The following is a 13,240-nucleotide window of genomic DNA, read 5'->3' as shown; positions in this document are numbered from 1 at the left end:
TTTGACAGTACTGATTTTTTTTTTTTTTTTTTAAATCAGTTCTGTTTTGATAAGGGAGTGGAAAACCTCTGTTTGTAGAGTTTAGCGGTATGCAATAGCCTAAAATTCTGTATGGGAAAGGATCTAAAGGAGGCTGGTGCTAGCTTACTTCTGGCAGAAGAGCTGCCCACAGTTCCTGCAGTGGTGACGCCTCTCCGTGAGTGAGAACCGGACAGCACAGCCCGAGCAGCTGTCCCCTCCTTCATCCTTCACCCAGTGGTCAGCTGCCGACCGGCCCGGCTGATCACTCACAGACCAGCTGAACACTCGGCCACGGCCATCCCCAATGAGAATTCTGCTGTGATCCCTGGAGGAAAAAAGCAAAAGCATTCCCATGACAATTCTGGCCCAGTAAGGTACAGATAGCGATGGCTGATTTTAGAGATCAGAATATTTAATGTATTAATGCCCAAGATATTAACCAGTGCTTAAACAAACAAAAAAAACCACCACAAAACAGCATTATGCAAAGAACACTGTCTGCATCCTTTGACAACACTGAAGAAATGCATTGAGTGATCACCTGTGAGCTACTCACTTGGAGATGCCGAGGGCGGTGATTTCTGCTGGATGTGCGTTATCTTTGCGATCAAATGCAGTGTGCATAGTTAGTTTGCTCCTAAACACCAACTGACGCTCCCATCGGTATCCTAGAAGGGAGCAGGAAGAAGGGGAAAAAAGCAGATGTGCTCGTTCTCATTTCTATATCCTCCTCCCTCCCCAAAATACCCATGTGCCTTACTTTGTAGAAAGGAAACATTTTTTATCTCCCCAGAGGCTGAGAACTCTCAGAGACTCATTTCCCACTCAGGGAAAACACACTCTCAACTGCTCCCCAACACATCCAAGAAAGGAGAAAATGCAATACAAAGCAAAGAGTCTCACATGCAGCTTCCCCACATGCAGCTGGCAGATGCAGAGAACTGCAACGTACAGAGTGGAGCTGGCACTGAAGCCCAGCAGGACTGAGAGTGCTTCATCAGTATTATTATTATTAATTTTTCCTGTTGCCAAGATTCAGATTTCCAACCGTGGTTAATTTTCTTCACAGCATCCCCCATGGTGCTGTGTTTTGGTTATGAGACTAAAGCGTTGAGGACATAGCAGTGTTTGAGGTACTGCTGAACACTACTTTCGCAGCATCAAGGTTTTCTTTTTTCCCCACTCTTTTTCACTCAGGAGCAAGTAGGCTGAAGGTGTGCGAGAAGCTGGGCAGGAACACAAGCTGGGCAGCTGATCTCAACTGACCAAAGGATATTCCGTATCATATACAGCATCATACTCAGCAACCAAACTGAGGGAAGGGCACTTTTTGCTAAGGAAGCTATTTGCTCCAGAACTGGCTGCACATCAGCCTCCTAACAGGAGGTGGTGAGAGCCTTTGCATCATTGGTTTTCGGCTTTTATCTTCCTCTTTAGTTTGCTTAGTAGACTATCCTTATCTCGACCTTCAAGTTTTCGCGCTTTTGCCCTGTTGCTTTTCCTATTCTCTCTCCCCATCCTGTTGCAGGGTCAGTGAGTGAGCAGATTAGCTGCCACCCAGGGTAAACCCACCACCATTTTTAAGGAAAAACAATCTGCAACCTCAACAAAGAAACTTCTCACTGATGATTTTGGAATTTATCAGCCATCACCGCTCAAAGCTGCAGAGATACTGCCATTTGGGTGAGCCCTGACAGCAAATTTATCTGACCAAGGAAGCGTACTCTATTTCTTTTACCTGGTTTAAGCTTGCTGTAATGCCGTGCTTCAGCATAGCTGGGGTGCAGGTGGTTAACCTGAGCGTGGGGATGCATTTTTGCTTGTCCTTCAGAATAATTCACAAAGATAAAACCATCTTTTTCATCCAAGCTGAGCTGGTCTGACCAACGCCTGGAGTCATCCGAGCCGCTGTCCGCTGACCATGCCGCTGCCACTCTGTTGGAGGCTGACCTTGGTCTGTGGCTGGTGCTGCCTGGCTGACTTTGGCTCTCCTGCGGTTTCGCATCCTGGCCAACGCATGGATCATCTGCATCAGAGTCACTGCTGTCTTCTTCATGGGCTTCCTGTCCTGTATTCATGCAACAGGAACATTGGAGAACACTGTTAGCAGAACTGCTTATAGGCTGAGCTTTTTTCCTTTCCTGCTGCTATACTGCCTACAACCCAACAGGTGCCACCATGGCATGACTAAATGGAAATTACATGTGGGAATCTCAGAGCCTTTGCAGAGATCCAGCTCCCACCATGGTAAACACCAGCAGGAGTTTTTCATCTCTTTGGCACTAGAGGTAGTTCCTACAATAGTTCTTCTGAGGTAGGCTGGGAAAGACACCGCGAGTACAGCTTTCAAAAATGTTCAAGTTAGCAAAAAAAAAAAAAATTAAAAATTCCTCCCATCACTCAGGAAAACAGTAAACAGTCAGCAACGATGAGACAACTGAAAAACACGAGGCAGACACGTTATCAACAGCCTTAACATGATCTGAAAATGCAACTGACCAATACATTTATATTCTCGGTGATACATGTGCGAGTGTGAGCACCCTATAAGCGTCATAGGATCCATAACCAAATCTAGATCGTATCTTCAACACGAAGATGAAAAAAGGAAGATGAGATGAGTAAAGCAAATGCCCATCAAGTACAGACCAAATTCTTCAGGCCACAGAAAACACTATGGCGTGGCCAGTACTGCTTGTGTAAAATTCCAGTGACAGAACACCAGGTTGTTAACTCTGCTGTTAGGCTATAATTTTATTTCAAAATAGAGAAATACATAGCTTTTGGACAATGGTAGCAACCATTAGGTTCACTGATAGCAGAAGCAACCACAGAAAGGATTTTACTCCTCACAGAACAAAAGGAAGGATGGCCATGATTTTCCTTACTCACAGCAGTATGAAATAAACTTAAGTGAAGTGGTGAATGAGAACTCAGACACTTCATTATGCCCAATGGACCTCTATTCTCCATTGAGAGAAAACACCTCTATCATCTGTTCTGCACTGCACAACCACAGGATTTTACCTAAGTAAAGAAGAAATTGGATAAAAGGCAAATACCAAACTGTGGGTAGGAGACATACCTATTTGTGCTTCCTGGCAATCCTCTTGCATTTCCAGCACCTCTGCAGGCTCTGGAGCTGGTGTTTCTGGTACTTGCAAAAACTCCATCCGCCAGAACTGGAGGGACAGGGGACAAGCAAACTGGCATATTTGGAACTCTTAGCTTTCTTCCTAGCTAGTGCTAGAGTTAAGAGGGATTATTAGAACTGTACAATCACACCAGCAGCAAAACAGGCAGGTCACATTTGTTTTTTCTCCAAGGGGCATAGGAGGTCAACTACATACGTGCCTGAAAGACAGCTAAACAAGCCTTGTGCTATTATTTAACGCTTCAGCTGTTCAAATAAAAAATCCACTCCATACTGCAATCTGACCAGCAGACTCTGGTTAAGGCAGATGCAGGCACACACATGACAAAATAATAAAAGCCAGATTGGACCGGCAGTGAACAGAGATGCTCTTCTCCCTTTTCCTTCTTTTTCCTCTTTTTCTTTCCAGGCAGCAAAATGAATTACCTAAAAGTGTGCAGAATAAAAGCAGAGAACAAAAGCTACAAACTCTAGGCATAAAAGCCGGTGAGCAACGAGTGGCTGAAAATATAATGAAGCACCCCAGAACAACAGGACCACTTTCGGTACTGGCCAGGACGCTGTGTTGGACAGAATTTACTTATCTATTGCAAAGGCTTAAACTTATTTTTCTAAGCAGTGGTTCCGAGTACGTACCCGTACAACTCCATCTGAATGTCCTGTCACGATGACATTCTGGGTATCCCACTCATTCATCTCTGACACAAAACAACACATGATTTGCTGGCTTCGACCAGTGAAAGTGTTCACGCTTGCAGTGGGGCTGCCATTAATACTCCATACATGGATGTAAGTGCCAGCACATGATACAATATCCCCCTGAAAACATAAATAACACCTCCACATGTGAAAACAAGTCTCAGGTTCTATTTCAGCAAAAACATAAGCCAGGTTTGCTTGCATAGTTCAGCATTATCCCAAGCACAGATACAGGTTGAGTGGAGAATGGCTTGACAGCAGCCCTGAGAAGATAGATTTGGGAGTGTCGGTTGATGAAAGATTCAACATGAGCTGACTATGTGCACTTGCAGCCCAGAAGGCCAACCGTATCCTGGGTTGCACCAAGAGAAGTGTGCCCAGCAGGTCGAGGGAGGTGATTCTGCCCCTCTACTCTGCTCTCATGAGACCCCAGCTGGAGTACTGCGTCCAGTTCTGGGGGCCCCAACACAAGAAGGACATGGAGCTGTTGGAGCGGGTCCAGAGAAGGGCCACAAAGATATCAGAGGGCTGGAGCACCTCCCCTAGGAGGGTCAGGCTGAGAGAGCTGGGGCTTGTCAGCCTAGAGAAGAGAAGGCTCTAGGGGGACCTTATAGAGGCCTTCCAATACCTGAAGGGAGCTTACAGGAAAGCTGGGGAGGGAATTTTTGTAAGGGCATGTAGCAACAGGACGAGGGGAAATGGTTTTAAACTGGAAGAGGGTAGATTTAGACAAGATATTAGGAAGAAATTCTTTACTGTGAAGGTGGTGAGACACTGGAACAGGTTGCCCAGTGAGGTTGTGGAAGGCCCCTCCCTGGAAGCATTCAAGGCCAGGCCAGATGGGGCTTTGAGCAACCTGGTCTAGAGGGAGGTGTCCCTGCCTATAGCAGGGGGGTTGGAACTAGATGATCTTGAAGGTCTCTTCCAACCCAAACCATTCTATGACTGCAGCAGGGACTTTGCAGTAATTCCTGTTCAGGCTGAGTTTGAGACTCTAAATAAAGCTGTAAGATGATATACCTTTTTTAAGATTGTACACAAAAAAGCAGACTTAGTAACAACCTGGCTGTTGAATTTATAGCATGTAATAAGTAGATCGATTCCTTCATTTTTCACCAATCCTATTGCATATTTTAAGTATCTTCCATTACCAGTAATGTGACTCAGCTCAAACCTCCACTCTTTTTCACTGACATGTGCTACATCAAAGTTCATATGATTCCTTCCTTATTGGGAAAAGGGCAAGAGACAGTCCTTTCATCCAGTGCAGAGAGGAAGTGGTTGCTGTGGTTTAAAACACCAGCAACACTACGACAACTGGACAAGCAGCTAACAAACTGTGCCTCTTACTACCCTTTACATTGCAGTACTATTTTATCTTGGTTTCAATCACTAGATTGCTCCAGTTGGAACACTGTCCATCCAGCCCCAATGGGCCAACTAACTCAAGTTTCATCTCAGGCAAACACTTTGATGTGCATGAGTGCTGGAGATTGTTATGCGTAGCTGATAGGAGAGTCAGGGAGAGGACTTCTTGACTGTATTAATCTTTTCCTAGCTTCCACAGCAGGTCTCACAACCCACTCTGAACTCTCCACTGGTTACACTGATGCCAGCACTGTTAATAAGATCTGCAAAACTCAAGCTGCTCTGAAGGGAACAGAAGATACAAGTTATTCCCTAAACCAGGTAATTAGTTTTAATGCGAGTTACACAAGTTTCCCCAAACCAATGGAAGAGCCTAGTTTGTTTTTCTTCAGTTTAACAATTCCAGATTCTTGCTAACACTCCCACTGCACATGGACGTTTGTTTCTTACCGTTAATTCATTTATGCAGAGTGCTGAAACTGGAGCCCTGTGACCTCGAAGCTGTGTAAGAAATGAGAGCTTATTCAAATCCCAAATGATGCAGGTGCGATCCCGTGAGCCACTCACGATGATGTGATAAGCTAGTGATGCCGTTAAGCATGTGACAGTGTCAGTATGACCCAATAATGCCTGCAAAACAAAAAACAGGAGGCAAACGCTGCAATCAAGAGAGAGCACAGAAGTTGTTGTATTAAACCTAAAGACATTCAGGCAATGTGAACATGAATAACTCAGAAGGCCCAGCAGGACTGAAAGCATTTAGTTGGTGACTGCTTCCATAAATGAAATTGACAGGAGTCATTTTCTGAAAGCAGAAATTCATTGTAAACATGAACGACCTCCTACTTAAATACCTGTTGGTATTTGAGAAAAGACAAAAGAGGAAATGACAACCAAAAAGACAAAATTAACTGCAAAGAGGAGAAAATTACAAACATGTGCTTTGAGAAGACCCCATTTTTTTTTTACATTTTAGGCTTGAAGTAACAACTGGAATAGAAGCCTGGAATACAGCTGGATTTCTCCTGTTTATCAAGTTACAAAGTCATCAGATAAGCTACAGCAGCTGGCCTTGCATTTACTCTGTTCTCCCTGACAAAAGCAGAGCAACTTAAATATGCTGCCCTGAAATTCAGGATACAGTGTCTTATCTTGCAGTGACTGTTAGCAAATCACTTCTAAAATACAGCTTCAGACAGTCATTGTTGGAAAGTTAGTTAATAATTCTCTACGTTTGTTCAGCTAAGTTTTAGTTGAAGTTTTCCACTGAAAAAAGTCCTATTATTAAGATGCTAACAGGAAAAGTGACACTTATAATCTGAATACTTAGTACAATGACATACAGCTTCTAGAGAATTTTTTTTATTTTTTTTGTTCATGGTGAGTTGGTGGTGTTTTGTTGGTGCTGTTTCTTGGGTTTTTGTTTTTGTCTTGCTTTTTGACTTTTTGTTTTGTTTTAAATAGACACACTACCTCTGCACTTAGCTGCAACTGACTTAAAAACACAGGTGCTTCTTCGTTGTATTCAAGATAGATGTTTTGAATTCACAAAGCAAAAACAATATAAAAGTATCCTGAAGGAGTATACTACGCTCCACAAACAGCACGTTGCTGCCAGCATGAGCAAAGTTTGCCCAGAAACACAATTTAAATAACTCCAAAAGAAAATACAGAAGTAGTTTAAAAAGTAGAAAAAGGGAAATGAACAGTAGAGACAGTCTCTTTCGCTGCCCTCCTTGTCAGTCTTCACATGGAAGTATTTTATAGAGACCACAACAATAACGCAGAATATTTCACACAAAACACATCTGCATACTTTTTTTTAAATTTTTTTTAAATAAATAAATTATTAAAATTTATTTTTAAAAAACAATGCTATCCTATTTCGCATCTCTACAAAAAGCTCCACGTAGTCAACAGTCCTCAAAATGATGAAATTTTTAAGATACATTTTACCTATTTTCAGTGTAGATCACTACTGGGACTATTCAGATTTCCAAGTCTACTCAACTCACAGTTTCAAAGCTCACAAACTTCGTTTGATCTTGGAACATCACTTCCCTAATCAACATCTTTGTTGCATTTTACCTGTTTCAGTGTGAGGGCTTTAGCTTTTTCTTTGGAGATGCCCATTTCCCATACACACACCGCTGTGCTCGTTCCCCCAGTGATAACCAGCTTGGGGTTGGGACAAATGGCACACAGTATCTGACCCCATTCTGACAAACATTCATAAACAATTACTGCCTGGAAATAAAGAAAACAGAGAAGGATTACTTGCAGGATTAGAGTTTGGTATGAAAAAAATAAAAGCCCAAGTGCCATCCTGCAAACTGAACCGTTAAGTAACCAAGATTTTGCTGCTGCCCCTTTTATTTACATGTTTTTCTCAAACATTAACAATTCCAGCCTCTGCCATAAGATGCCTCCTGAGAAAACACAAGAGATGAAATTTAATTGCATGATTTAATTCATTTTGGTGTTGTTTTTTTTCGCAGTCTTGTTAAAAGTTATTACGAATTGGCTTATGTTATTCTGCTCATGTTCTGATGAAGAAAACTGGATAGGGAGAAATAAAACACACCACACAAAAAAATTTCATTAATTCATATACAAACTAAATTTCCACCATTAGATTTCTTTCACTATTAAATAGTGATTTCTTTTCAGCACTGAAATGAATTTCAGATGGCAAACCTTGTCCGACTCGTAGGTACCCAGTCTGCAGCTGAGGTCCGCATAGCCCCAGGCAAAAGTTTTATTCCATGTAGGTGGGATGAGAACCTTATTCTGTTCAACTGCCAGAATGCCTTTATCAGTACACACAATCTGTCCCACAGGCTCCTTGAGCTCTAGAAAAGAAGATACGGTTATCTTTTACTGAAGAAAAAAGACTGATACTGTCCAATCCTATTAAATATCGGATGCTCTACAAAAACCAAATCTTTGTATTGCTTAAACAATTGCTCAGGTCCCACCTGCAATGACGCAGGAGACATCTTTCAAGCCAAACAAGGCACAGACGTTATCCCTTTGATGCTTCGGGGCATTAAAAGTGATTGTGCAATTTTCAGCACAATTAAAAGTAATTTTTTGGTATTGATTCCATTGCCTTGGCCAAATATTTCCACAGGCAAGTGATCTATTTGTTGTTTTTTTAAACAAGTTTTGCAAAAATTGACCAATGCTTTTTTGTTTCCTATCCTTGAGTATAGCCCTGCTATGTTCTGCAGAATGGTACATCCTTTTCTCTCCGTGACATGCACCAATTCATCTAATCAATTAAGAAAGAAAATACCATCTAGGATTTACCTACTTTGCTGAGTGTTAACTTTTATTCACTCCAGTGTCAGAGATAAACTCAAAACCTGTTCCCCTTTGGTCTCAGTGCAGCTACCAGTATCCCTTCCTGCCAACATTCTCAGCATTTTTTGCATTGAAAAGTAATAATGATAATAATCCTTCTTCCACAGCAAATCACAAAAAGCGAGGCCTTTGTGGGCTTGGGAACAGTCTCCTGAGCATCCTTCAGACATTTCTGGAATTTGCTTCAAACACTTCTTCTTCAAATTTCAAGAAATGCTTGAACTCAGTTTCATCCCTCTCTTTTAAAAAATTATTCTAAATTGGCACAGATTTGCCACTTTCGAAAATACACCTGAAAGGAAGTAAAAACAACCTTACAGCACCAGAGTATCCTAAATTTGTCTCTCTCTCAGAAGGACAAACATTACGAATATCAGGCAAAAAAGCTAAATTAAATATGGAAAGATGCTCCAAATACTGTGGTTTTACCTTTCACTGGTGCAAGAGATGGCCGCAGGTTGTCCAAATGATGGAAAAAAATCTTGTCACTTGTGGAACCGGGGGGCACAGATGTTCCCACAGCTTCCCCATTCAGTCGGCTTCGAACACGCTTTGGAGGATGTGGCTTTTTGAAGAGCTAAAATTCATCAAGAAATTACAGGTTTACAGGAGCAGGAGCTATAGAAGATCAGTGGTGTTCCATTCACCTTCTAGAAATCCTACAGATCAGCATCCAGAAAGCGCCATTTAACTGTTCTCAGCATTTGTGGATTCATTGTTTGGCATCCACTAACAGTTCACAGCAAACATTTTGGTAAGACTTCAGCAAATAATACAAAATCCAACTATGATATATAAAAGCTGCAATTCCAAGGCTGAAAGTTTACAACCTTTTAACATATTCAAAGTACAGGGAACATACATAAACTTGAGGTAGCTGAGCTGTGAGGATGCACAAATATTTCTACTGCTTACACCAAGGCACTGGGCATGGAGGGCAACAGCAGGCCTGCTTGCCTCAGCCCTCTCTGCACCACACCACACCTCCATATGGCTGGTCTAATGGTGTGAGAGAGGGCACATCCCTTTTTTTTTTATTATTATTATAGAAATTATTATAGAAATTGATTTATCACAGGGAAATGGCACTTCCACTGTTCCCCTCTGACATGTTAAGTGTTACATTTTCAGCAGCAACATACTTATTTTTCCAATGCTGATCTTTTTTCTTTTTTAAGTTGAACCATGATGTCATAGTTCTTTTAATCTTTATTTTATGAGAGCAAAACGGAAAAAAAGACATTTCCCATCTTGTGAGCAAAGCCCACATTTTTTCTTTGTTGTAGAAACATAGATGATTTCACATCACTGGAAGAATAAGCACAAACATTCTCAACAAGTTTAACTCCTCACTTTCCTCTTCTATTTCAATACATTTCAGCCCACGTGTCATCTGGCAAACAGAAATTCTGCAGATGGGATACCTGCTTTGGTATCTGTCCAAAGTTGTTAATGAATCCTATAGTAGCTGTCTCTTTTAATGGATCGTTGATGTTATATATATCCACTTGGCCCTCATAGAAGAGATGGTGAAAGACATTTACAGCTTCTACTGCAGCAGGACCTTGCTGTTTATAGCCAAAGATCAAGTCAATCCACTCATGCAGATGTGCACTCACAAAGTCACATTCCAGAGCCTGAAATCCAAAGGATATGCATTGAAATTAGCCACGTCAATCACCAGTTGAATCTACTACATCTGCCATAAAAGAAAAAGCAGAATACATTGATATATTCTCAATATGTTTTGATAAAGCTTTTTCATTTAAATAACTCCTGCCTTAACTTACTCTCTGGCCAAAAAGGAAGAGGAGGAAATGCCAATTCTGCAGCTATTTGTAACAAACAGCCATCAACTCAGAACTCACGGACCAGATAGCAGCTGCAACTACATGAATCAAGTCACGTTTAATTTGCAGTATAAAGGCACAATTGACATTTTCTATTGCCATTAAAACTCGAATTACCTCCCGATGAACTCTGATAAATTCACGAGGGTCTCCTTTTGCCCACGGAGGGAGTATTACATCTCCAAGTTTAGTGCCGTTTTGTTTGCAGCCTGTAAAACAAATAAAAAATTTGGAGATAAGCATAGAAACCACATAGCAACAGCAATGGTTTTTAAAATCAACAACAAAATCTAATGTCTTTCTTTCACAAGGAAACATCTTTCAGACTTTTTTTCTTTTAAATATTGCCTGATCTTTAAAGGTCAGGCAATAAAATCTGAAGACTTCCGACTTAGTTGTTCATATATGATATCTTGCAAGAGTAGAAAAATAGAAATCACCCAAACATTCCTTACTAAGGCTTTTGAAGATGACAGTACTGTTGCACTGAAACAGCTGATACCCAAGAAGCTGTGCAGCTGGCAGCTAGAACCATCATTGCACCAAGGCACATTTCTCATCTTTTCTTGACTTCCATGTTAGTACTTATTCACGATGTAAAAACAAATAAATGCAACAGCTTGAATTTTAGAGAGGAAAAATATTCTGTTTAGCACATATATAGCAGCAGACATGTCAGCTGGGTGCATTTTGAAGGAAAATAAATCCTGGTACTTGATGGCTTATCACAGCAAACTGCACTGACAAGCCTTGGTGAAACAGCTTTTGGGCTACGGATTTGTTTTCTTTGAAATAGAAACAGTTTGTGTCAAACAAGCGAAATGTTGTTTTACCCATGAGAATAACTACACGACAGTACAAGCTAAACATTCATGTACTGACACTGATGAGCTAACAGCTGTGTGCCACAAGCTTCACACCCAAGGACAGTGGTCAGTTCCCTAAGCATGGTCTGGCCACACACAGTCATCTGGGTTCCAGAGAGCTCACTTCTCACTCTGAATATTTAATGCTGGCATGTTTAGACTACTAAAAACCTATTTATTAAAACTTCTCAGTTATAATCCTGTGTTGCCATCTGTTGCTGAGAGACAATTCAGGCTTCTTACTAGCTCAGAGGAACACCAGCAAGTTTCCAAGTTTGCACGGGTGTGCAAGCAGTACAAGTAGTGTCCTACATTTCTTGCATAATCTCAATAGGCTTTGAATGTTTTCTTCTCTATTTGAGAGCAAGGAAATAGAATGGAAGCAGGATAAATATGAAAAAACAAAGTATCACACTTCAACAGTTCAGAACAAAAAAAATTCCTACTGTTGTTCTAATATTGGTTGAGAAGTTTCTTTTGCCTGATGATCACAATCTAAATTTATCAGATGTTAAACTAAACAAACAAGACCAATATTTTTATGGTAATGGTCATACCCTCATACCTGAAGTACATTTGGGAGATATTCTCCAGGTCTTTTTTTCCAGTCTGTTATTGCTTTTGTAATCTCTTACATTACATTTTGAACAACAGATCTGAGGCTGTTTAAATGTATCACTTGATCTTTCTTATGGCTATTAGATTCACAGCACAGAACTGAGAAGAGCTGAATGCCTCGGTTATGTGTGCCATACATTCCAAAGAATATTTTATCTCCTATGGCCAATGGATGTGAAATTAGACTATTATTAAGTAATTATTGTCACAAAAACTAAGAGCCACATTTCAACAAAACCTTTAAAAACAGTTAAAGAGGAAGTCCTACAAGTGAAAACTGTCAAGCAGAGTTTGTGAAGCCTGAAATCACTAAGGAAGATGATACACAACATAATGAAGTAACATACCACATAGAGGAAAAAGGAAACCAGAGAACTCCAGGTAAATGTTGATGATCTGAGTGCTTACAAGTGGTTGAATTAAAAATAAATAAAATAAAAATATCATCAAACCAACCAACAAAACCACCTCAACTCAAGCCAAAAACTTTTTGAGTACTTAGATGTCTCTCTTAGCAGTTGTCAGAACAAACTATTCATTAACCTTTTAAAATTAACACTTGCTGCTTGAGAAGATAAAGTAGATAAAAATGAAAAAAAGAAGGCATCACAGAAGTAAATACTAACTCGTGCTATATTCTTACTGATGAACCAATAAGCTCTATATCATTCCAACTTTTAAAAATATTATACTAACATGGAGCCATCCATCCTTTCCTCATGCAGTTAAGTGTGTCATATTCTTCCCACCTGATGAGCTTTTCTCATGTCAGACTGCCTGGCAACACTCTCACACTGGCAGCAATGCTATCAGCTGTTTTTGCTTACCGAGATCAAAATTGTTGGAATTGAGCAAGAACTCAGGGAGGTAGAAAAATTCTGGGATGAGCTCCTTCACGTCTGCCATGTTGTGCTTTGATGCTGAGTACCAGGCCTCCCGCACGCTGTGAAACATTCGGTCTGCCAGGTCAAAATGACCACCCTGCAGGACAAAGAGAGAACCATCAGACCACCCGAGTACCTTGCTGAGAGAAGGAGAACCAGAACACACATACGCAAACGTGTCAAGATAGAGATCTTTAGAATATTAAGAAACACACGCAACCGTACTTCAAATTTTAGTCTTGGGAAACATCATCCCAAAGAAAACACATTTCTCTTTGCTTGATGGCTTCCATCTAGGACAATATTGGAAATGTAATGTTAGGATCCCAGCTCCCTCTCAATCTGCCAAAAATTCCAGGCTCTGCAAATTTTGTTTTATTTTAACACTTAGTAACAAACTGCTGGGATAGAAGT

The 13,240-nt window shown here is 40.8% G+C and overlaps 1 protein-coding gene across 8 annotated transcripts in view; it reads right to left on the bottom strand.

The window, feature by feature from the left end:
- Positions 1-13,240, bottom strand: part of WDFY3 (WD repeat and FYVE domain containing 3) — a 142,078-nt gene that overhangs the window by 3,956 nt on the left and 124,882 nt on the right. For all 8 annotated transcript variants that reach the window (XM_021394984.1, XM_021394990.1, XM_021394987.1 and 5 more), the window contains 12 exons: positions 12,770-12,923; positions 10,576-10,667; positions 10,033-10,245; positions 9,038-9,185; positions 7,940-8,094; positions 7,331-7,489; positions 5,693-5,872; positions 3,812-3,994; positions 3,107-3,203; positions 1,760-2,089; positions 578-689; positions 149-346 (listed from right to left, as the gene is read on the bottom strand). In XM_021394984.1, coding sequence (XP_021250659.1) covers positions 149-346; positions 578-689; positions 1,760-2,089; positions 3,107-3,203; positions 3,812-3,994; positions 5,693-5,872; positions 7,331-7,489; positions 7,940-8,094; positions 9,038-9,185; positions 10,033-10,245; positions 10,576-10,667; positions 12,770-12,923 — 2,021 coding nt within the window. The remainder of the gene's footprint in view (positions 1-148; positions 347-577; positions 690-1,759; positions 2,090-3,106; positions 3,204-3,811; positions 3,995-5,692; positions 5,873-7,330; positions 7,490-7,939; positions 8,095-9,037; positions 9,186-10,032; positions 10,246-10,575; positions 10,668-12,769; positions 12,924-13,240) is intronic.

The sequence above is a fragment of the Numida meleagris genome, chromosome 4 (genome assembly GCF_002078875.1).
Source record: "Numida meleagris isolate 19003 breed g44 Domestic line chromosome 4, NumMel1.0, whole genome shotgun sequence".
NCBI lineage: Eukaryota > Metazoa > Chordata > Aves > Galliformes > Numididae > Numida > Numida meleagris.
Note: the sequence above shows the minus strand (reverse complement) of the source record. Positions and strands in the feature narration are given on the sequence as shown.